At 38.0% G+C, this 22,561-nt stretch overlaps 3 protein-coding genes across 9 annotated transcripts in view; all 3 read right to left on the bottom strand.

The window, feature by feature from the left end:
* Positions 1–65: 65 nt before the first annotated feature.
* LOC146654556 (galectin-4-like) lies at positions 66–6,203 on the bottom strand. The gene is made up of 18 exons (XM_085379523.1): positions 6,082–6,203; positions 3,923–4,011; positions 3,415–3,619; positions 3,096–3,209; positions 2,624–2,647; positions 2,510–2,536; positions 2,359–2,394; positions 2,222–2,251; positions 2,072–2,107; positions 1,935–1,964; positions 1,785–1,820; positions 1,649–1,678; positions 1,500–1,535; positions 1,313–1,339; positions 1,184–1,213; positions 735–823; positions 479–644; positions 66–344 (listed from the first exon to the last, which is right to left on the bottom strand). The coding sequence occupies exons 1-18, from the start codon at positions 6,121–6,123 to the stop codon at positions 198–200; spliced, it is 1,194 nt and encodes a 397-aa protein (XP_085235649.1). The 5' UTR covers positions 6,124–6,203; the 3' UTR covers positions 66–197.
* Positions 6,204–10,575: 4,372 nt separating this feature from the next.
* Positions 10,576–15,764, bottom strand: LOC146654555 (galectin-4-like). The gene is made up of 16 exons (XM_085379524.1): positions 15,645–15,764; positions 14,024–14,112; positions 13,525–13,729; positions 13,187–13,300; positions 12,715–12,738; positions 12,601–12,627; positions 12,450–12,485; positions 12,313–12,342; positions 12,163–12,198; positions 12,027–12,056; positions 11,881–11,916; positions 11,706–11,732; positions 11,576–11,605; positions 11,127–11,215; positions 10,871–11,036; positions 10,576–10,736 (listed from the first exon to the last, which is right to left on the bottom strand). Exons 1-16 carry the CDS (start codon positions 15,684–15,686, stop codon positions 10,590–10,592), a joined length of 1,128 nt encoding a protein of 375 aa, XP_085235650.1. The 5' UTR covers positions 15,687–15,764; the 3' UTR covers positions 10,576–10,589.
* A 951-nt stretch (positions 15,765–16,715) lies between these two features.
* ryr1b (ryanodine receptor 1b (skeletal)) overlaps positions 16,716–22,561 on the bottom strand; it is a 63,891-nt gene continuing 58,045 nt past the window's right edge. For all 7 annotated transcript variants that reach the window (XM_085429356.1, XM_085429358.1, XM_085429359.1 and 4 more), the window contains 15 exons: positions 22,445–22,527; positions 21,949–22,141; positions 21,623–21,709; positions 21,119–21,373; positions 20,889–21,019; positions 20,450–20,492; positions 20,224–20,357; positions 20,076–20,136; positions 19,838–19,984; positions 19,601–19,735; positions 19,309–19,465; positions 18,999–19,063; positions 18,811–18,911; positions 18,582–18,633; positions 16,716–18,451 (listed from right to left, as the gene is read on the bottom strand). In XM_085429356.1, the coding sequence (XP_085285482.1) occupies positions 18,356–18,451; positions 18,582–18,633; positions 18,811–18,911; positions 18,999–19,063; positions 19,309–19,465; positions 19,601–19,735; positions 19,838–19,984; positions 20,076–20,136; positions 20,224–20,357; positions 20,450–20,492; positions 20,889–21,019; positions 21,119–21,373; positions 21,623–21,709; positions 21,949–22,141; positions 22,445–22,527 (1,740 nt within the window). In that variant the 3' untranslated portion in view covers positions 16,716–18,355. The remainder of the gene's footprint in view (positions 18,452–18,581; positions 18,634–18,810; positions 18,912–18,998; positions 19,064–19,308; positions 19,466–19,600; positions 19,736–19,837; positions 19,985–20,075; positions 20,137–20,223; positions 20,358–20,449; positions 20,493–20,888; positions 21,020–21,118; positions 21,374–21,622; positions 21,710–21,948; positions 22,142–22,444; positions 22,528–22,561) is intronic.

Raw genomic sequence — 22,561 nt, 5'->3', positions numbered from 1 at the left:
TAATTCAGTTAACTGGTATAAACAATACAGCAGATACTGAGGTGACATTTGATCTTATTGAGATATCTGATCTCAAAGCAGGTAAGAAACTGAGATAAGCAACTCTGTGGATGAGATATTTTTTTGAAATATGTTATTTAAAAAAATAACATTTTTTGAAAGATGCACAAAATTATTTATTTCTTTAATGGGTGGTATCAGAAGTGGATGTAGGAGATCTGCACATCGCCTTCTATCTCCAGCATGTCAATCTCATTGAAGGACTGCCAGCGATGGAAAAAGTCAAACAGGTGCTGCCCGTTCACAAACACCTTAAACCTCTGGTTCCCACAACGGATTGACATCTGAGGGACAGAGAGAAAACTTTTGAATGCTGACACACAAAGTTATCTAGAATTTGCCAAAATCACATTAAAATTTGCTTCTAAAATTCATCATAAGGACTTGATATTACGACTGCGTGACTGATGTTACTTACATCAAAGTACTGGCCCTCCATAAATGGATTCATGCTCATTTCTCTCTCCTCCTGGCCCCAGTTTCCTCCAATCATACTGTTTCTTACAACAATTCCTTCCCTGAATCTCGGATGGATGTGGAAAGCGACATCTCGAGATCTGCTCACCAAAAAGTTGATCCTTAATCTGAAACACACATCCATGAGCGTTAAACATTCATGTTAGCACTTTAGTACTGCACTAGAGATTTCGGCAAGTAGTCTTAAAATCACACACTTGTGTGCTCCATAGGGAACCATGCCTCTGATGACGATGGTCCTCTTAGGGAACATCCCTCCTGGGATGATGTTGGAGTAGGGCACAGGCTTAAAAACAAAATGAGATATCTTATATGAGTATTACAGTATTACACAGTAACACAGGTGGCCTCATAAGAGGTGTACGAAACAGTGATTGTCAAACTTTCTTTGTTATGCATCATTTCAGAAACCAACAAAAGTTCAAGCCTCACAACCCACATGCTTTTCTTAGTCATAATAATAGAAAAGGTAAAATTGAACATTTTCATTAAACAAAGTTCAGCATGTGAGCTTGTTTATGTTCTCTAAACAAATCATCTTCATTTGACTAAATTCACCTCATATTTTCAGATTTAATCTTTCAATATAATACCCGTGGAGTCAGTGACTGGACTGAAAGTTGAGTGTTATGCAAATTTTACTTACAGGGTTGTAGACTGGCTGCCCACTCATACCCTGATTAGTAGATAGAAAATATGAGTAGGTTTAGCAAATGTGAATATATATGAACTGTGTATAAAAAGAACGTGTCGATTTTTTGTGCATTGTTCTCACCGGCAGATTTGAGCCTGGAAAGGCGCCCTTAAATAATAATAACAACAGAAAGAAATAAAAATAAATAAATAAATAAAAATGAAAGACACAAAAAAAAGATAAAAGAAGGAAAATTTTAATTCATTCAGATTTTTGTCATAAAAATTCAGCTTGCACAGATTATTTAAGTTATAGCATAATTCGATACCCCCATTCCACCTCCCATGCATCCTGGATATCCATCCTGCAAGGAATCAATCAGAAATTTTAAAATTACTTTATTCTATTACATATGTGTGACCTGCATTTTATAATATAGCAAATGTAAATCTGAGGAATAAAAGTATTTTTTTTTACCCCCATGTCACCTCCTGGATATCCTCCTGGCTGAAATGTTCAAACATGTTTGTTTAATGATGTGTGTACTAGCATGTTATTTGAAAACTTACAGTGGCCTTGTCAAAAGCAAGTATACAATATTCAGTATACTTACTTCCATTCCTCTTCCCATGCCACCTGGGTAACCTCCCTGGAAGTCAAAAGAAACACAGTGCAGTTCAAATGTGCAGACTTCCTCTCACTACAGATCCAGTAATATTTAAAGAATCTGAATGTAAAACATGTTTCAGTAAAAGTAACATACCCCCATGCCACCTCCTGGATATCCTCCTGGCTGAAAAGTTCAAATATGTATGTTTTACCATTTGGGTACTAATGTGGCACTTGAAAAATTACAGTGATCTTATCAAAAGCAAATGTTCAGTTACTCAGTACACTTACTCCCATTCCTCCTCCCATGCCACCTGGGTAACCTCCCTGGATGTCAAAAGAAACACAGTGCAGTTCAAATGTGCAGACTTCCTCTCACTACAGATCCAGTAATATTTAAAGAAACTGAATGCAAAACATGCTTCAGCAAAAGTAACATACCCCCATGCCACCTTCTGGATATCCTCCTGGCTGAAAGGTTCAAATATGAATGTTGAATAATATGAATTCTAATGTGGCAATTGAAAAATTACAGTGATCTTATCAAAAGCAAATGTACAATTACTCAGTACACTTACTCCCATTCCTCCTCCCATGCCACCTGGGTAACCTCCCTGGATGTCAAAAGAAGCACGGTGCAGTTCAAATTAAATATATGCACACTTTATCTCACTACAGTAATATTTAAATAAACAGAATGCAAAACATGCTTCAGCAAAAGTAACATACCCCCATGCCACCTCCTGGATATCCTCCCTGTTGAAAAGCAGGGAATGACTGTAATCATGAAAAAGCTGTGGTAAATTAATTTGTATCATTTTGATATTACATATATATACTCACTCCCATTCCTCCTCCCATTCCACCCTAAAAAGATCAAATAGGGAAAAAATGAATTAAAAACAAAATCTTCACAAAGTAAGTGCTGTTGACCATAATAATGATTAAACACAGAAGATTGTGTTGTTTGAAATACAAGGAGAAATCTGGCATATTGATAGAAACATACATATTCATTCATTCATACAAACATATTTATTCATCTGCTAATTTCACATTTGTAAAGAGATGACTTTTAAACCCAGCAAAACATGAAAGAAAAGATTTTTCTGAATATGATGCAACACGTTCTTTTTTAATTATTCCCATTCCTTCATGATACCTATGCATGCCCTATTGGGCACATAAGCAGAAATCCTTAGCCAACAGCTGCCAGACTTGTTAAATCTAAACTTTTGATAATTTTGACTTAATTTATTTTTCCCAGCAAAGCCCGAAGCATCAAAGCGGAAGATTCACGGAGCTGAGGACTCACCCCAATAAAATTAATCATCTGGATGGAAACATCTCCTGCAATCTGCAGCCCACGAACTTGCTCCATAGGGATGCGGTGTTGAAAAGTATGGAAATCAATCCCATTTACTTTAATCTGCAACAGAATAATGTCATATTGGTGTTGCATTAAATCAATACAGAAGTAAAAGAAGCATAAGTGGTAATAATATAACTGACTGACTATAACTAATACCTTATAATTATATTATAGTGAGTATAAACCATTTATTGAGTCTTTACTTACAGGATAAAGTAAACGAGAAATGGTTTGCATTGTCTGTACAACAGTTTTACCTGACCTGATAGCCCTGAAAATTAACAATGATGACCATTTCAAAATGCTCTCCTTTTCGAAAAGGCATTTTGTGAATCTTCTCCTCTAATCCCCAGGATCCATTCTGACAGGTGTTGAAGACCACCTTGTCCCAGCCATCAAATCGAGGGTTGAAGTGTAGGGCAATGTCGCTGGATTCATATTCTCCGCAAATCAGGTTGATAAAGAACCTGCCAATGAAAAGAAAGAAAGAGAAAATAAAATTAATGCTGTCAGCGTTAATCTCGTTAAAATGATGTTCACTTCATAACTGCATTAAATCTCCGTTAACGAGTTACCGTGGATCGCCCGTGCCTGGGGCTGGATGGTTTCACCGCATTAGCGCGGTTAGCACGTTAACGCGTTGACGCTGTCCAGCCCCTTATAACTAATGATAACCACCTTGAGAATGGACAAAATATATTTAACAGCTATTAACTATAATAAATTTCTTGCAAAGTGTACAGTGTCACAAGTTTATGTCTTCCACTCACCTGGTGATGTGCTTAGGAATGGTCCCCTGGATATAGATGGACATCCCTTCCCTCAGCCCTCCATAAATAGGCCCTAGATAGGGTATGTTCTGTGCCATGGACAAAATATTAAGTAACTATAACACAGCAACACTGTGTGTTGTATGCAAGTCTATGAAGTACACTTACAAATGTCAGTCATGTTATGATTAAATCAGCTAAATCAAATTACTTTGCAGTGCTTAATTACAGTACTCTAGTAAATATTAATCAGGCATTTCCAAACAATTTGGTTTGTACCAAATCTGTTGTTTTATTTGTTTCAGTGAAATCATTTTTGAAGCCAACAGAGGCTCAGCATTTCAATATTTAATACAAAAGCCTGGGCAGTATGGACAGCATTGTGAATCTATCTATGATAATAATAATAATGGATTGGATTTATATAGCGCTTTTCAAGGCACCCAAAGCGCTTTACAATGCCACTATTCATTCACTCTCGCATTCACACACTGGTGTTTATCTAATTTCGCAACAGTTCTTACTCTCCCAGTTTGGCCTCTCTCTGTGTGTTACTGGGCATGACAAAACACATTCAGTTCATACATTATATACACTGTCCACCGTAATGCTGGGACGAATACACAATTTTTGTATTTTTGACTGTATACACCACAGTGGACAAGTCTTAAATATGATCAGCCTGTCTCTGTTAAGATGCCATGTACAGAGGTCTTTAAGGTGGCCGTGATTAAACCATTACTTAAAAAGACATTACCTTACCTAGCATGTGTCCAAATCACAGACAAACAGTATCCCAAATTGTTCATTTTTAGTTCACAAACACTTCTTATAATGACTCCTGAAATGTTGGAGCTTTTAGCTCTTTATACAGTAAAGTTACAAGAGGATACAAATAATAATCGCCAGTTATCTGAAAGTTTATTGAAATAATCCCATTCGATAACACAAGAGAACAATAAATATATAATTTTCTGTTGTAACATATAAACTGAACGGTAATGTAATGACACTCACTTTTCACGTTTTCACTAAAAAAGCTAATTTCTTCCATGTCTAGTTGGTTCTAATTCGGGCGTAATCAATTGGATCCATTCTCCCTGCCCAGCAAATCCTCCCAGTGCAGGGGAAACAAATTCTGTTGGGCATATCTACCTTGGCACAACACTTGTCTCCACAAACGAGGGGCTTGAAATACCCAAGAAATCACAAATAAGTCTGCCATCTGAGAGCAAAGGGCTCTATTGGGTTTATATGGTACCTTGTAGGTGAGTAGAAGGATTTTAAATTGCTACTATCAGAGAAATATGGTCTCTCTTTCCAGTCCCTCTCAGCAACTAATATTTCCATACTGCTTAAATAAAAGCAAGGATTACTATTCATCTCTGATTCACTTTGAGCAACTGTTTCGCCTCGTCTATATCCACCTGTGCCTGTCCCTGAGCCTGGTTCTGCTGGAGGTTTATCCCTGTTAAAAAGAAGTTTATCCTTCCCAAGTGCTTGATCACAGAGGGCTATCTGATTGTTGAGGCCTGGCTGAGCGACAGCTGTCATGATTTGGCACTATAATAAATGCAACTGAATTGAATTTAGCTATATATCCAGACCTACACTTCATTATCTGACAGATTGTTAGTCTATCCTTCTACTAGTAACCGTGACCAGTACTATGGTCAAATAGAACTTTGTTTACTTATCCTGTTCTAAGCATTGTAACCTTTCCTAATCTCGTGCCTTCATTAATGTCCCCCACTTTAAATGTGTCATTCTTTGGGAACCACTGGAGAAAACTGAATAACTAAAATGAAGATCCAACTGAAAATACTAAGTCATTTTTGATTCCTCTGAACTGCTTTGTGGTGTCACTTTTTGGGTTTCTCCTTACAAAAACAGCCGACCTTCCATTGTGATATTATCTGAATTCTTTAACAAAGTATGTTCAGTGATTGCAGTTTTCAGTTCATAAATTGCAAAATCCTGTAATGGTAATGAAACTATGAGAACCTAAGGACAATTTATTACATCTTCTCAGCATAAAATTCACACAGTGCCACAGGCTCAAATATTATTGTTATTAACAGAACAAAAACAATGACGCTTGTTTAAGACCTAATAGAAAAAACATATTTTTGTGGGTATCAGTGCGTGCAGATACTTACCGGGCTATAGATTGGCTGATAGCCAGGAGGAGAAACAAACATGGCTGCAGTCAGTAAGATGGGCGAGCAGAACAAAGTAGGAGAATAACTCCCTGTGATCAAGCACTAATACCACCCAGATGCCTTATTTTATACAAGCAGTGAGGGAGGAGTAGATCAGGGTACTACACCCAGCCCTGCATCACTGTGTTTGTTTTGGAAGAACCTGATTCAAATAACCTTTGCCCCAGCAGAGGAGTGGCACTTGAGTGAAAAAAAAACCCCCAGAGAATGCGTTTGTGTGCAGCTGTGCAAGGAAAAACCAAAATGATTGAGCAATGAGTATCCATTCTACAGGATGGTGATTCATTCTATTTTTCAAGTCTTCTTGGTAGACCTGATTAAATTCATACTCAATACATAACGTAAAATGCTTTTTTTATAGAGTGCTTTGTAGTTATGTGTGCAAAAAGTCTTTTTAAATAAAGTAGAGATCTATGTAGGAAGAAATTACCTCTGCAGCCCAAAAGATCGTCCATCATTCGAGTCACTGCGCTGTGAGCTCGAAAAAGCCCTTGAGGATCTGCCAGACCCACAAGATCCAGATGAGATTCTATACGTGAACATGGACGAGTCCTCCATGGAGCTTGGAGCCGTTGGTGGTCGTGACCCCACTGGACGCTCATCCCCTCTCTGCTTGAAAGGCCTGGAGTCTGTGACCACAGTGGAGGTCCACCACCCCAACCATTATGTCCTCTGTCCACAGCACGAAACCAACCGAACCCTTTCTGACTCCATGGAGAGCCTGGACATGCCAGTATCATTCTCCACAGCCACATTGCCTCTACAGTCATCATGCCACTCCACTCCCAATCGCACTCCAACTGTTGAGCTGCTCGAGGACAGGAATGGATCCAAGAAAATGCCCTGGCAGTGACAGACTCACTCTTAAAAATGACAAGACTGGTCACTGCCAAAGTGTGCTATCCCAGTACAAGTACAAAGAACATAATCCAGCCCGTCGCTGATTCCTTCTAACAGCAAGAAGAAACCTTATGTGGCTCTCTATATATAGTTTGCGCAGACGTACTCATAAACAAGCAGCCAAATTCATTCCAAGGACATAAAGAACTGATATTTTATTTTCAACCCCTTTCTTATAAAATGACGGGTTGAAAAAACGCCTTATAAGCCAACCTTATCTTATGAAGTTTTATTACACTATCCAGAGCCAAGTGAGTGTAAAATTACATTTGCTGTAGCAGTTGGGGACACTCTTATCAATAAGAGGGTGAAGAGGTCTAGATTCCATGCTACATGCCCACACACACTGCAGCAGAATCAGAGAAATTAATTCCTAACAAACACACCATTTCTGTTCAACCACCTGAATGCAAAAGAGTAATTAAGCTAAAAAAAAAAAAAAAAAACTCTTCGTAAAAACAGCTCAGACACTGCCAGACTAAACCCGAAAGCTTGAACTTTACAGTGAGTCAGCACTTGTATGGAGGACCTGTCACACCCAAGGAAACAATTATATAAGAATAAACTTCATCCATTCTTGGAAGAAAGAAGCAGCAGAGCCTGTTTTACACAAAGTGAATTATCTGATCAGAAAACTTGTTGTTTTTAAGGCTATGTTAATACGTACAATAAGAAAGTTTATGAAGAGGTTAAGAATGCCTAGCTTGGTTGCCTTAACTTGACCCTATTTTTCGTTAACCTTAAAATTGTCAGAAGTGTCAAAACACGAACTTCATGGAGGAGGTTGTGCATCTGTTGGCTTTCCATCTAAAGACGTATTCCCAATATACATCTTTAAAAATAAATAAATAAATTGCAGTTCAAGTACACTGAGCGAGTCATAGTGTTAAGAAAGCAAGTCTTTCCTCACTGACAGTTGTTACATGTGCATGTCCTGATTCATGTAATGTATACATCTTTGCTATAACTTAGGAGTCTGAGGATTTTCTACAGGGACAGCGTTTGGCGCTGTACATAACAGAATCCAAGAGAAAGACACAACAGTATGCACTTATTTTCTAGGTATTTACTTTAGTTTATCATTTTGTCATTGGAATGGCCTTGACAATAATCTGTAACCCACATAAAATGATCTCCCTGTGTCCGCTTCTAGGCATGTGTAGTCGTGTGCTTGGGGGTGGAAAAGAGTGCTGTGCTGCAGTGTTTTGTTTGCTGAGACACTGAAGTTTTTAAGTTGGAAAAAGTACTAGATATAAGTTTGCGACAAATTCTGCTGCACATAAGTTCACTGGTTATCAGCGATGTTCCATATTGAAAATAGTGGCAGTGAGTAAATAGTCGGATGCTACAGTTTTCCAGTGACTTTATAGAGCACTGTGTGGAGCTAAACTGTTAGCCTTGTTAAGTCTAATTTGTTATCAACTGCCTGAAAGTTCATCTCATTCTGCTTCCAGGAGTGAGGTAACACTTAAAGTACAACTTATGTTTATTTGTATTCACGTTGAGACATCATATTACTGTCATTAAAGAGTAAAAAACGTGCCCTGTTATGTCATTTAGAGCCCCACATGTTTGAGTAGCTCAAATGTGCTGTTAGCATGTTAGCACAGCGATGCTGTGAACTGATGAGCTATTGTCTTGATGTGAGGTTTTTACTCAGGGTTTTTTCGTCCAGTCCAGAGCAGAAATGTTTTTGTTAAGAAACTGGTTGTTGTTGTTTTTTTCCACAATTTTAATTATGAGCTAGATATATTTCTACTAATGAAATTAGTTTGCTTCAGTAACAGGGATGAGTCAGTCAACGAGTCAGTTGGGCTTGTGAATCATGATTCACGAGTCAGTAAAGTGATTCTCGAGTATTGAACGATTCGTTCATGATTCGCACATCACTATGAGAGCATGATGCACTGAGATCGGTGAGCACATATTGTGTATGCCTCAGTTAATTTTTGTCTGTTTGTTCAAATCAAAAGTTATTTGAACAACTTATTGTTGTATAACTGAATTCATCTGAATTATTTTGATTAATAATTGTTGCATATGCAATAACTTTATATAATTTGCTTGGTAAGTTTTAATGTTTTCCTATTGTTTTTGGAAAAGTGCTTATTTTGCAATTTACAAAAAAATGTTTTGACAATACATTGCGGTAATGGATAGGTTGTATAAGAGAAGTGGGTTTTTTTTTTTTTGCAAATTTGAGTATTTTAATTGCAAATTGATGTCTAATATGATCTCAACACAAGCCTAAGTTGTGGATTATAGCTAGAACAGCATAATTAGTATTTGAATTCCTCTTCTGAGACCGAGATTTCCTTCTTTTCCACCTGATGATCTGCTGCACCTTGCGGTGTGGTAGGCCTGTATCACTCACACTTTCACACTCAGGTGGTTATATGAAAGACCACTGACTGAAATTTTCTCATCCCTAATTTCTTTCGCACCCTGGGAATTTTTGGACTATACCCCTTGGACAAGTTTTATTTAGGACTCTGAATAATAAGCTGCCGTGTAGAACATTTTCCACATGTGAATGGTGTGTAAGATCTTCATTAGAATGGACATTGAATTTGAGTCATCTGTTTTCTGTAAAAGTTAAGGAGTCAGTTACCAGGGTGCACCCAACATTGAGAGCTAAAAGCTAACACTTGGCCAGGGTGCTATATTAGTAGTTTTGTGTGGTTTTACTTTTCTTTAATTTTTTGTAATTTTCTTTTCCACAATTCTGTAAAGTGCCTTAACCCTGTGGTTGTCAGAACTTATGGTTTGGTTCACTAAAGCAGACTGGTTCTTTCCAGTCACGTTCCTGTCTGTGTCTCATTTAAACACACCCCCGTGCTCCTATAGTTGAACCTATTGGCCCATTAATATAAACTATTCAGACTTGGTGGTCCATCTGCATCTAAAGGACAAAGGTCACTCTTTCGAGGATGCCAATGTTCACATTTTGGTCAGATGGTTTGAAAGAGGAGTAAAAGAAGCCATTTACGTCCACTGTGAGCGACCATCTTTGAACAGAGGCAGTGGTTTACGACACCAACTGTCTGCCATCTATAATCCAGTTTTGAGATCCCTTCCCAGATGCCTTAATGCCCACTCACATCCTGGGCCATCTGACCTCAGGAAATCACATGATAGGGTGGGGCCAGGTTTTACAATGAGCTCACCTGAAACCTTGGCTGATTGTGATCCACACCCATTTTCACACCTTGGCTCATGTGATTAGGTAGAGGATCATTAGGGGGTCCATTGTCCCTCTCGGTGGGTTACTCCCACAGAGCTTAAATCTGGGACTCTCCACCATTTGACTTTGAACTGAAGAAGCTTTGCATAAGAAATAAATCAATTAATTCATGAATCATTAATGATTTATTAATTCAGTTAACTGGTATAAACAATACAGCAGATACTGAGGTGACATTTGATCTTATTGAGATATCTGATCTCAAAGCAGGTAAGAAACTGAGATAAGCAACTCTGTGGGTGACATAGTTTTGAAAGTTGCACAAAATTATTTATTTTTTGGGGAGGGGGAGGGGGGGGTATCAGAAATGGATGTAGGAGATCTGCACATCGCCTTCTATGTCCAGCATGTCGATCTCATTGAAGGACTGCCAGCGATGGGAAAAGTCAAACAGGTGCTGCCCGTTCACAAACACCTTAAACCTCTGGTTTCCACAACGGATTGACATCTGAGGGACAGAGGGAAAACTTTTGAATGCTGACACAGAAAGTTTTCTAGAATTTGCCAAAATCACATTAAAATTTGCTTCTAAAATTCATCATAAGGACTTGATATTACGACTGCGTGACTGATGTTACTTACATCAAAGTACTGGCCCTCCATAAATGGATTCATGCTCATTTCTCTCTCCTCCTGGCCCCAGTTTCCTCCAATCATACTGTTTCTTACAACAATTCCTTCCCTCACTCTGGGATTCATGTGGAAAGCAATGTCTCGAGATCTGCTCACCAAAAAGTTGATCCTTAATCTGAAACACACATCCATGAGCGTTAAACATTCATGTTAGCACTTTAGTACTGCACTAGAGATTTCGGCAAGTAGTCTTAAAATCACACACTTGTGTGCTCCATAGGGAACCATGCCTCTGATGATGATGGTCCTCTTAGGGAACATCCCTCCTGGGATGATGTTGGAGTAGGGCACAGGCTTAAAAACAAAATGAGATATCTTATATGAATATTACAGTATTACACAGTAACACAGGTGGCCTCATAAGAGGTGTACAAAACAGTGATTGTCAAACTTTCTTTGTTATGCATCATTTCAGAAACCAACAAAAGTTCAAGCTTCACAACCCACATGCTTTTCTTAGTCATAATAATAGAAAAGGTAAAATTGAACATTTTCATTAAACAAAGTTCAGCATGTGAGCTTGTTTATGTTCTCTAAACAAATCATCTTCATTTGACTAAATTCACCTCATATTTTCAGATTTAATCTTTCAATATAATACCCGTGGAGTCAGTGACTGGACTGAAAGTTGAGTGTTATGCAAATTTTACTTACAGGGTTGTAGACTGGCTGCCCACTCATACCCTGATTAGTAGATAGAAAATATGAGTAGGTTTAGCAAATGTGAATATATATGAACTGTGTATAAAAAGAACGTGTCGATTTTTTTGTGCATTGTTCTCACCGGCAGATTTGAGCCTGGAAAGTTGCCCTTAAATAATAATAATAATGATATTAATAATAATAAAAAGAAATACAAAAACAAAATGAAAATGAAAGATAAATGAAACTTAAATTAAGATTTTTGTCATAAAAATTCAGCTTGCACAGATTATTTAAGTTATAACATAATTCAATACCCCCATTCCACCTCCCATGCCTCCTGGATATCCATCCTGCAAGGAATCAATCAGAAATTTTAAAATTACTTTATTTTGTTACATATGTGTGACCTGCATTTTATAATATAGCAAATGTAAATCTGAGGAATAAAAGTATTTTTTACCCCCATGTCACCTCCTGGATATCCTCCTGGCTGAAATGTTCAAACATGTTTGTTTAATGATGTGTGTACTAGCATGTTATTTGAAAACTTACAGTGGCCTTGTCAAAAGAAAATATACAATATTCAGTACACTTACTCCCATTCCTCCTCCCATTCCACCTGGGTAACCTCCCTGGATGTCAAAAGAAACACAGTGCAGTTCAAATGTGCAGACTTCCTCTCACTACAGATCCAGTAATATTTAAAGAATCTGAATGTAAAACATGTTTCAGTAAAAGTAACATACCCCCATGCCACCTCCTGGATATCCTCCTGGCTGAAAAGTTCAAATATGTATGTTTTACCATTTGCGTACTAATGTGGCACTTGAAAAATTACAGTGATCTTATCAAAAGCAAATGTTCAGTTACTCAGTACACTTACTCCCATTCCTCCTCCCATGCCACCTGGGTAACCTCCCTGGATGTCAAAAGAAGCACGGTGCAGTTCAAATTAAATATATGCACACTTTATCTCACTACAGTAATATTTAAATAAACAGAATGCAAAACATGCTTCAGCAAAAGTAACATACCCCCATGCCACCTCCTGGATATCCTCCCTGTTGAAAAGCAGGGAATGACTGTAATCATGAAAAAGCTGTGGTAAATTAATTTGTATCATTTTGATATTACATATATATACTCACTCCCATTCCTCCTCCCATTCCACCCTAAAAAGATCAAATAGGGAAAAAATGAATTAAAAACAAAATCTTCACAAAGTAAGTGCTGTTGACCATAATAATGATCAAACACAGAAGATTGTGTTGTTTGAAATACAAGGAGAAATCTGGCATATTGATAGAAACATACATATTCATTCATTCATACAAACATATTTATTCATCTGCTAATTTCACATTTGTAAAGAGATGACTTTTAAACCCAGCAAAACATGAAAGAAAAGATTTTTCTGAATATGATGCAACACGTTCTTTTTTAATTATTCCCATTCCTTCATGATACCTATGCATGCCCTATTGGGCACATAAGCAGAAATCCTTAGCCAACAGCTGCCAGACTTGTTAAATCTAAACTTTTGATAATTTTGACTTAATTTATTTTTCCCAGCAAAGCCCGAAGCATCAATGCGGAAGATTCACGGAGCTGAGGACTCACCCCAATAAAATTAATCGTCTGGATGGAAACATCTCCTGCAATCTGCAGCCCACGAACTTGCTCCATAGGGATGCGGTGTTGAAAAATATGGAAATCAATCCCATTTACTTTAATCTGCAACAGAATAATGTCATATTTGTGTTGGATTAAATCAATAAAAGAAGCATAAGTGGTAATAATATAACTGATCACATACTGACTATAATACCTTACAATTATATTATACTGAGAATAAACCATTTATTGAGTCTTCATTTACAGCTTTTACATGAATAGATTTTTACATTTTTACATACATAGAATTTGTTTTCATTGTCTGTACAACAGTTTGTCCTGACCTGGTAGCCCTGCAAAGTAACGATGATGACCATTTCAAAATGCTCTCCCTTTCTAAAAGGCATTTTGTGAATCTTGTCCTCTGACCCCCAGGATCCATTCTGACAGGTGTTGAAGACCACCTTGTCCCTGCCATCAAATCGAGGGTTGAAGTGTAGGGCAATGTCGCTGGATTCAGATTCTCCACAAATCAGGTTGATAAAGAACCTGCCAATGAAAAGAAAGAAAGAAAGAAAGCAGATAAGATTAGGAAACTGTAACTGTTGTAAAAAAGAAAAAGAAAAAAAAGAGCTTAATATGTTGACACAGTGAGGTATGTGCAGTTTTTACTCTGCCCGTTAATGGACTATGATCCTGAATCACTGCTGCCTCTTGGATATAAATGATAAATCATAGCTAAAGACAACCACCTTGGAAACAGACAAAACTGTTTAACAGTTATTGACTATAACAAATTTTCTGTAAAGTGTATAGGGTCACGAGTTTATGTCTTCCCCTCACCTGGTGATGTGCTTGGGAATGGTCCCCTGGATATAGATGGATGTTCCTTCCCTCAGCCCTCCATTAATAGGCCCTAGATAGGGTATGTCCTGTGCCAGGGACAAAATATTAAGTAACTGTAACACAGCAACACTGTGGAATGTACGCACTTCATAGTCCAAATGTCAGTCATATTATGATTAAATCAAGTTACAAATTACTTTGCAGTGATTAATTACAGTACTCTAGTGTTATTTTGAACAATCATAATATATTTGTATATATTATTAGTGTAGTTACTAGTTAAATGTCAAATTAGGATTTAATGTACAATAATATTTGATGCATGTAAAATATTAATCAGGCTTTTCTATTTGGTTTGTACCAAATCTGTAAATGTATTATTTGTTTCAATGAAGCCAAAAGAGGCCCAGCATTTCAATATTTATACAAAGGCCTGGGTAGTATGGACAGCATTGTGAATCTGTCTAGTGTTTATCTTATTTCACAACAGTTCTTACTCTCTCAGTTTGGCCTCTCTCTCTGTTACTGGGCATGGCAAAACACACACAGTCCATGTATTATATACACTGTCTTCCATAATTCTTTGGAAAAATACATAATTTTTGTATTTTTACCTCAGTATACACCACAGTGGACAAGTCTTAAATATGATTAATCAATCTATTAACAAGCCATGTTCAACAAAAGGGCTGAAACAGGTGACCCTGAACTCTCCCTTAGTTATGGTGCAATAGGCCTATTCTGCTGGGGACTTTCCATAATGCACTGCGCGTTTCTTTCTTTGTGTGTTTATGCACAACTTTGAATGTTATCGCTAGTCATTATTAATCTATGACTCACTTCCAGTTAATGTTCTGCCCTGTCTTTGTCCCCTCACCCATAAACAGTCATGGTGGATGGGTGCCCGAGCCTGGTTCTGCTGGAGGTTTATTCCTCTTAAAAGGGAGTTTTTCCTCCCCAAGTGCTTGATCACAGGGGGCTATCTGATTATTAGGGCCTGGCTGGGTCTTGAAGCGACAGCTGTCGTGATTTAGAACTATATAAATACAAATGAATTGAATTTAGCTGTATATCCTGACCTATACTTCCTTATGGGTCAGATTGTTTAGTCTATCCTTCTACTAAGAACCATGACCAGTACTATGGACAATTAGAACATTGTTTACTTACTCCTGTTCTAAGTGTTATAAACTTTCCTAATCTCATGCCTTCATTAATGTCCCTCACTTAAAACGTGTCATTTTTGGGAACCACTGGAAAAAACTGAATAACTAAAAAGAAGATCCAACTAAAAATACTAAGTCTTTGCTATCATTTTGTGGTGTCACTTTTTTGGTTTCTCCTTACAAAAACGGCCGACCTTCCATTGTGATATTATCTGAATTCTCTAACAAAGTATGTGATTGCACTTTTGAGTTAATACATTTGCAAAATCCTGTAATGGTAATGAAACTATGAGAACCTAAGGACAATTTATTACATCTTCTCAGCATAAAATTCACACAGTGCCACAGGCTCAAATATTATTGTTATTAACAGAACAAAAACAATGACGCTTGTTTAAGACCTAATAGAAAAAAACATATTTTTGTGGGTATCAGTGCGTGCAGATACTTACCGGGCTATAGATTGGCTGATAGCCAGGAGGAGCAACAAACATGGCTGCAGTCAGTAAGATGGGCGAGCAGAACAAAACAGGAGAACTTCACCGAACACTAATACCACCCAGATGCCTTATTTTATACAAGCAGTGAGGGAGGGGTAGAACAGGGTACCACACCCAGCCCTGCATCACTGTGTTTACTTTGGAGTAACGTGATGCAAATAACCTTTGCCCCTGCCGAGGAGTGGCACTTGAAAGAAAAAGACTGAGAATGCATTTGTGTGCAGCTGTGCAAGGAAAAACCAAAATGATGAACCAATGAGTATCCATTCTACAGGGTGGTGATTCATTCTATGGTCCTCATTCTATTTATGGTAGACCTGATTAAATTCATACTCAATACATGATGTACAATGATGTTTGTTATAGTGCATTTTGTAGTTTGTGTGCAACAGAATTCTTTTGAAATAGAGCTGTATGTATGAATAAATTACCTCTGGTACACACAGAAACCTGATATCATAAAACAGAACCGTAGAGGTGTGTACTCTAAGTATGATTCATTAAATATCCAAACAAGGCTATCTGCTAAAGCCAAATAGAAGCACAAGTAATCCTTATCTCCCACTCAGGTAACCTCATAAATGTACGCATACATACTACATGGAGGCGTTAGCTTAATCCAGCAAGTGCTTTGTAAAGTAAACACACTGAATGGTTGTGTGGTTGAATGTAGACCCACACAAATTCATTCAAAGAACAAAACTGTCACAGTAATACATGGGTGTGTCCTGCTTAACTAAGGACTTTTCATATTTGGTTAAGTTAAAGTTTTTAAAGACACCATCAAACCTATAAAATCTTTCATCTAATAAAATGTAAACTCTAGCTTTTGCCACTTCAATGTGTAATTGCAAAATGAAAATCAGTGTTATCGCCCAAAAGAAATGCATGAAGACTGCCTGGCTCATCTTACTGGAGAACAACCTTGTGAGACCAAATATGAATGGAATTTGTAACTTCTAAATACAAGGTAACATGAAGAACAAATCTGGGGAGATGTACATCCAGAAACACACAGAAGCTTGCACGGAAATAAGGAGACATCTTCACATTCTCCTTAAAATAGTCTGTTTATTCTGTATTGAAACACAGGGTTCAGTCAGAGGACACTCAGTCAAGTGGAAAGTAGTGATCTCTATTCAGTTCCATAACATCAACTGCTTCTGATAGGGCTACAGCGGCAAATGCACACTTCAGAGTCATCAGCAACCAAAATACTGCTCTGTATTTGACATATAATAACATTAAATACAAGATGGAGAATAAATGAGTTTTTATGTGTTCAGGAGGAGGCGTAGTGAGACAGAACGGTCTGAGATCAATGCATCAAATTTAAATTGAGAAAATAATTCATATGTTGAATTCCTAAAAATACCGATCATAAAAACCTAACTAGCAAAAACAAAAGCTAACTTTCTCTTCTGACTGCAAACTGGGCATATAAACCTGTGTAAGACCATTTCTCTTCACCACTGAGGATGTCACAAACAGGACACACGTGTCCAACAAAGTAGCAAGGGTCATTTAAATCCCTCAAAGCCCCAAATAAAAATAAATATATGTATCTATGGTTTAAGTAAAATATGTCTTTTCATCAAAAAGCGTCCAGGCAGCCTAGTCATTCCTCAGTTATACAGATGACGCTTTGGCCAAAGTGTATACGTTAGATACATTCATTACTTATTTTAATGCACTGACAAAAACTTATTTGTGCATAAAGTGTCATAAAACAGACTGTTGGCCAGAAATACAGACGGGCTAAAACGGTCGTCTTCAGAAGATCTGATCTGCATATAAAGAATAAATAACCTTGGCATCCTCTTATAGTGTATGTGTGTGTACATCATCGATATCTTATATGGCACGGAAACACCAGCAGAGATTGGGCACCACATACATTCAGGGATGCATTGTAAGACTTAAGAGTGCCAAGTAGGTTCGTCTGTACAGCTGATTCACACCGGTACATGCCATGTACTGATGTCAGTGTGTTTTTTTATTTTGGCAAGTCAGTTCAGAAGTTTCTATTCACGATTGCTTCTCCGAAGACAAGCTTTGAGAGAAAAAGAGTGAGAGGCGGCCAAATATCTTTACTGCCCTCTCAAGGATCTCAGAAAAATGACTGCGAGCTGCTTTTATTGCAGAAACACCAACAGTCAGACATGTAATACCAGTCAGCAGCAGCCATGTACAAAAAAAATTCCTAATTTTACAAATAATATAAATAAAATATCTCAAAGAAAAGTGTTGAAACTGAAAATCTAAACGAGATTGCTGAAGCAGTGGCTTTGCTATAGGCACTAAAACGTTTACAGCAGTAGCGACGAAAGAGCCCCATTTGAAAAGACACAACTGATATACAAGGCAAACTATGTATATTTCACAAAAAGGCCATGTAGTGTAGTCATAGCAGAATAAAAAGGCCCCTGGCTTCTTGTATCTTCTTATGCCTCACGGTTATTACTCTCCCTTTCTTAAATAAGCTCCAACAACATTCTGCTGCAGGTGGTACAACAGTGCAGTCAAAGTGTGCATAGCTTTAACAGAGGAGAGAACTGTGCAGGCAAAGGACAAAACTAAGACATAGATATGTTTGATCTTAAAATTTCATATCTTCTCTCTCCTCTCTTTCTCCATTGGATGCAGAGTAAAGATTCATGACTTTATCCAAGCTGGTCCTCATACTGCTTCCTGAAGCAGTCTCCAGCAGGGAAGAAGTCCCAGCATCGTTCCTGGTACATCTTCCACACATATGACTCCTGAAAAATGGTGCAACGTTGGTGAATGCCGACTTTCAAAATTAACAATTCCAAAAAATACTAAGGAGGCCTGCACCTTTGTTTTTGAAACATCAATATTTGTCTCAAATCAATCCCTATATTTACTCACCTGTCCTGTGTGTTCTGTTTCATCTTTATTGATTAAATACATCAAGAAGAACCTGAAACAGAAACACAAATGAGACTTGACAGAAGTCAAAATCATTAGCATTAAGGGGTTAAACATGATTTTCAGATTAATACAATTAGCACAAATATCTGCTGATTTTCTATTTTAAATAACAGAGTATTATGTTTAATGGCGTGAAAGTCACATCTGTGTTTGTAATGCCACTCACATGTAGTTGGCTAAGTTATGCTCTTCTAAAGTGTGTGTCTCAAAGCCGTGCGGCGTCGTATCAAAGTAGTCACTCCCTATTCCACAGATGAAACACTTTGTCTAAAGGGAGAAAGGAAACTTTATGATAAACAAAATCATGTCTAGTAGTTGAAAGAGAGATGTAGGTTGTTTAAAATTAAGCCTTACCTCCATGTCCTCTCTGACTTGCTCCTGCTGGTCTCTCAGCTCTCCAAATGCATCAATGATCAAACCTGAGAGACAGACAAATACTCTTTTTACCCTTTTCTAATTTTTGTAAAACAGAAATATCTTCTTCACTTGTGATACTGCACAAATAGCTAAATGCTACATTTTTCAGTGTTAAAACTGGCTGTAAATGCCATTTTCTGTTTAGACTTATGCTTACAGCCATTTGTATACAGTTTGCAGTGAAATTGCAGTGCCCTGTGTCATGATACGGTGGTTCAGTAAGCGTCCACAAATAACACAAAATTACCCTGGATGATAGCCAGCAGGATGACAATAACGAAGAAGAAGAATGTAATGTCAAAGACAACGCGGTAAAGCTCGTATTCATCACCAGCTGGGTCCTCAATTTCATCTCCTATGCCACCGCCAGCTCGCACACCAACGTACATGTGGAAGAGGTAACACTGCAGGAGGAGGTAAAGTCAGAGGTCAGTTTAGATAGCATAGTAAAGCCGACCTCCAAAAAATCATGCTGGGTGTGTCCTGAAGTGGGTTTTTTTGCTTTGTTGTTTTTTGTGGGGGGGTTGCCCTTCACTCACAGTCATCATGTCATCACACTTCATGTCCGGCTCATCCTCGTCTTCACTCATGTTGTAGAACTTGCGGAAGAAGTTAAAGGCCACCACAGTGTACAGGTACACCACCACGGCCAGCAAACCCACTGTCATCACCAGCTGCAGCGAAAGGAAGGAAAACAAAGGATCTAATGTAAAAAAACAAAAAAACAAAACAGGTCAACTGAAAGCCCGATTACGTATCTTTAGCAAAAGTGTAACCTGTTTGCCGTTGTGGGTGACGGAGGACAAAATCGTGCGCAGGGTTTTCACGCCCATTGCAATGTCAACAAGATGAGCAGCAAAGAAGAAGTTGTTGTAGTGCCCAAGCAGAGACATCAACATGTACCAAACCAGGTAGAGGAAAGTCTAAAAGATATTTAAAAAATGCATCAGGAAGACCGCATTCAAAGCAGATTCGCTTAATGTTTTAATTACATAAAAACTTTCTTTTACTCACATTATCAGTGAAGACCACACCATTCTTCCAGATCTGGTATTTGATGTCAATAGATGTTATCCTGCACAACAACAGACACATTTGCCCTTATGCCTTTTTTAAATATAACTCTGTAAATGATATTGATTCATGTAATGCGTGAGCTTACCAGCTGAACATTGAGGTGTCAGGTTCAGGCTTTTTTCCATGGCTCATGGCGCTGACATCAAGAGAAGCCAAGTCCATACCAAGCAGCTCCGCAATTCTCTCTCTGCCATAAATGTCCCCATATTTATCCAGAACCTGGAAATCACATACAGATGTTGAGTTGAACGTCGTACTTCAATATATAACTGCAAAAATGTGGCTGACAAAAAAAGACAAAAAAGTCTTACCTTTCTTTTCACAAACTTGTCCCAGTAATTGTTGGGGAAGGTTCTGCACAATGATAAAAACATTAGCTACAGTGTGCTCAGTTTATCTTATTTATTTGAAACTCTGGAGCCTCACACATTTCCTTTCCAGTTTTGCACAGATAAATATCTTCCTGACCTAAAACCCTGTTTGTTCTTTTTTTCTTTCCTTATTTTCTCATTGCCCAATCATCTTTCACTCTTTATCAGCTCATCATCTCTCCTTGCTCTCTGTCTTCTATCAGTGATACTGTGATTTTACTGCACAACCATCTCTAGTGTTTAAACAGGATGCTTTGAAAAAGAGAAAATACCCAGTGAGTGACAGTTCTCTGGGCAAGAGTGCCTTGTTGTACCAACCTGGTACTAGCAGGTTCTATGTAATAAAGTATCACGAATGATACTGAAACATGGGTCTTACGGAGTGTTGAGCACCAGTCTGTCCCACTGGCCCTTGATGTCATCGTCCTCAGGCTGCTCAGTGACATAGAGGCCATCGAACTCCAGCTTTCTGGCCAGTTCTTTCTCTCTTTTGAAGATAACCAGAGGGACCTTACAAAGGTGGAGATGGAGCAGATATACCGCATGAAACCTATGAAAACACACCCCTAAAACTTTTTTGGAGTAAAGAAAAGCAAATCTCTCACACACCTTCAGGCAGTTGTAGCCAATGATACAGAGGAAGGAGATGATGGTGTGAACAATACCAAAGAAAGCCATTGCTGGTTCCATGTAGCCAGTGCTCTCTTCCAAAAAGTAGTACAAAGGACCTTCTTCATCATCATCTTCCCCTCCGTCATCTAATCCTGATCCGTCTTCCTCAGTACCGGAGCCTTCAAAAATCCCAGAACCCTCAAAGAGACCAGAACCCTCAAACTCCTCCTCACCTGGAGGCGTGTCAGACACCTAGAAAGGTCATAAAAAACAGCAGTCCTCAGGGTCTTGGTAAAGCTTCTAAGAATATTTTTACTAAAAATCTGAAAGAAATATTTAAGACACGATCACAAATATTAGTTGGTGCTGATGTATAAATGTGAATATGCTTATTTTTATGCACGTAAGACTCCAGAACTAACAGATTCTAATAACTGAATTTGTAATGCACAGTGCTACGTCCCAGGTGTCATGACATCAAATTATTTAGTCAAAACAGACCTTGTAGAAGAGCAGGATGAAATTGAGAGCGAAGGCAATGAACAGGGCCAAGAAACGTAAATTGTAGAAGTTGCGAGAAAGGTAGTTCTGGAAAGAAATAAAGAAATTAGCAATAATGCTGTGATAAATGCCGATAAATGCACATGCTGATAAGGTGTCCTCCATGAGTTACTAATCACAAAAGTATACTAGGGGTCATTTTAAAAATGTTCTATGTATGAAACTAATCTCTAGTACACTAGCTGAACATATCAGACTCATTTTCTAGTACTCATCATGGCAGTTAAAATACATTCAACACCGTGCTGAGAGAAAAAGCTGCTCACCATGAATTTAATCCTCTGAACCTCCAGCTCATTCCACAGTTTAAAGCCCTCCTTATCAGATTTCTTGTCCTTCTTCACTTTGGTCTTCACACTTATCTCTTCTTGTTCCTCAGGCTCTTCCTCCTTTACCTCGGGTTCAGGCTCTGCCTTCTCTGCTTTCTCTGCTTTCTCTGTTTTCTCACCATTCTCGGTGCTTGGAAAGACACAAAGAAATTTAAGCTTGGGAAAACAAAAATAGCTTTAGACTTTTGGCACTGTTTAAAATGTGATTAAAAACTCAATACCTACAAGGGTGTACGCTATGTATGTGAACAGCTAACAAAACCGTGCAGAGTTACAACTGTTTTTTAATCAATAACATCCGGAAATTGTTTATAATTGCACACATGATAGTGAATTCAGTGAATTGAAAATATATCATGTTTAATCTCAAGGACACATTTTAAGCAGATCCTGCTTATTTTTGACATCAGACTACAACAGGCAAACGTCTTACTCTGCTTTCTCGGTCTCCTGAGGAGCCTCTTCTTCGTGTTCAACCTTTTCTTCATCTCCTTGTCCTCCTACTGCAGCAGCCAGCTGTTTTAATTAGTTTACAATTAATTAACCAGTT

The sequence above is a fragment of the Rhamphochromis longiceps genome, linkage group LG14, assembly GCF_057381845.1.
Source record: "Rhamphochromis longiceps isolate RC_006_pf linkage group LG14, R_longiceps_female_GT1.1, whole genome shotgun sequence".
In the NCBI taxonomy this organism is placed as follows: Eukaryota; Metazoa; Chordata; class Actinopteri; order Cichliformes; family Cichlidae; genus Rhamphochromis; species Rhamphochromis longiceps.
The sequence above is the reverse complement of the archived record's forward strand: the minus strand, read 5'-3'. Positions and strand labels throughout refer to the sequence as shown.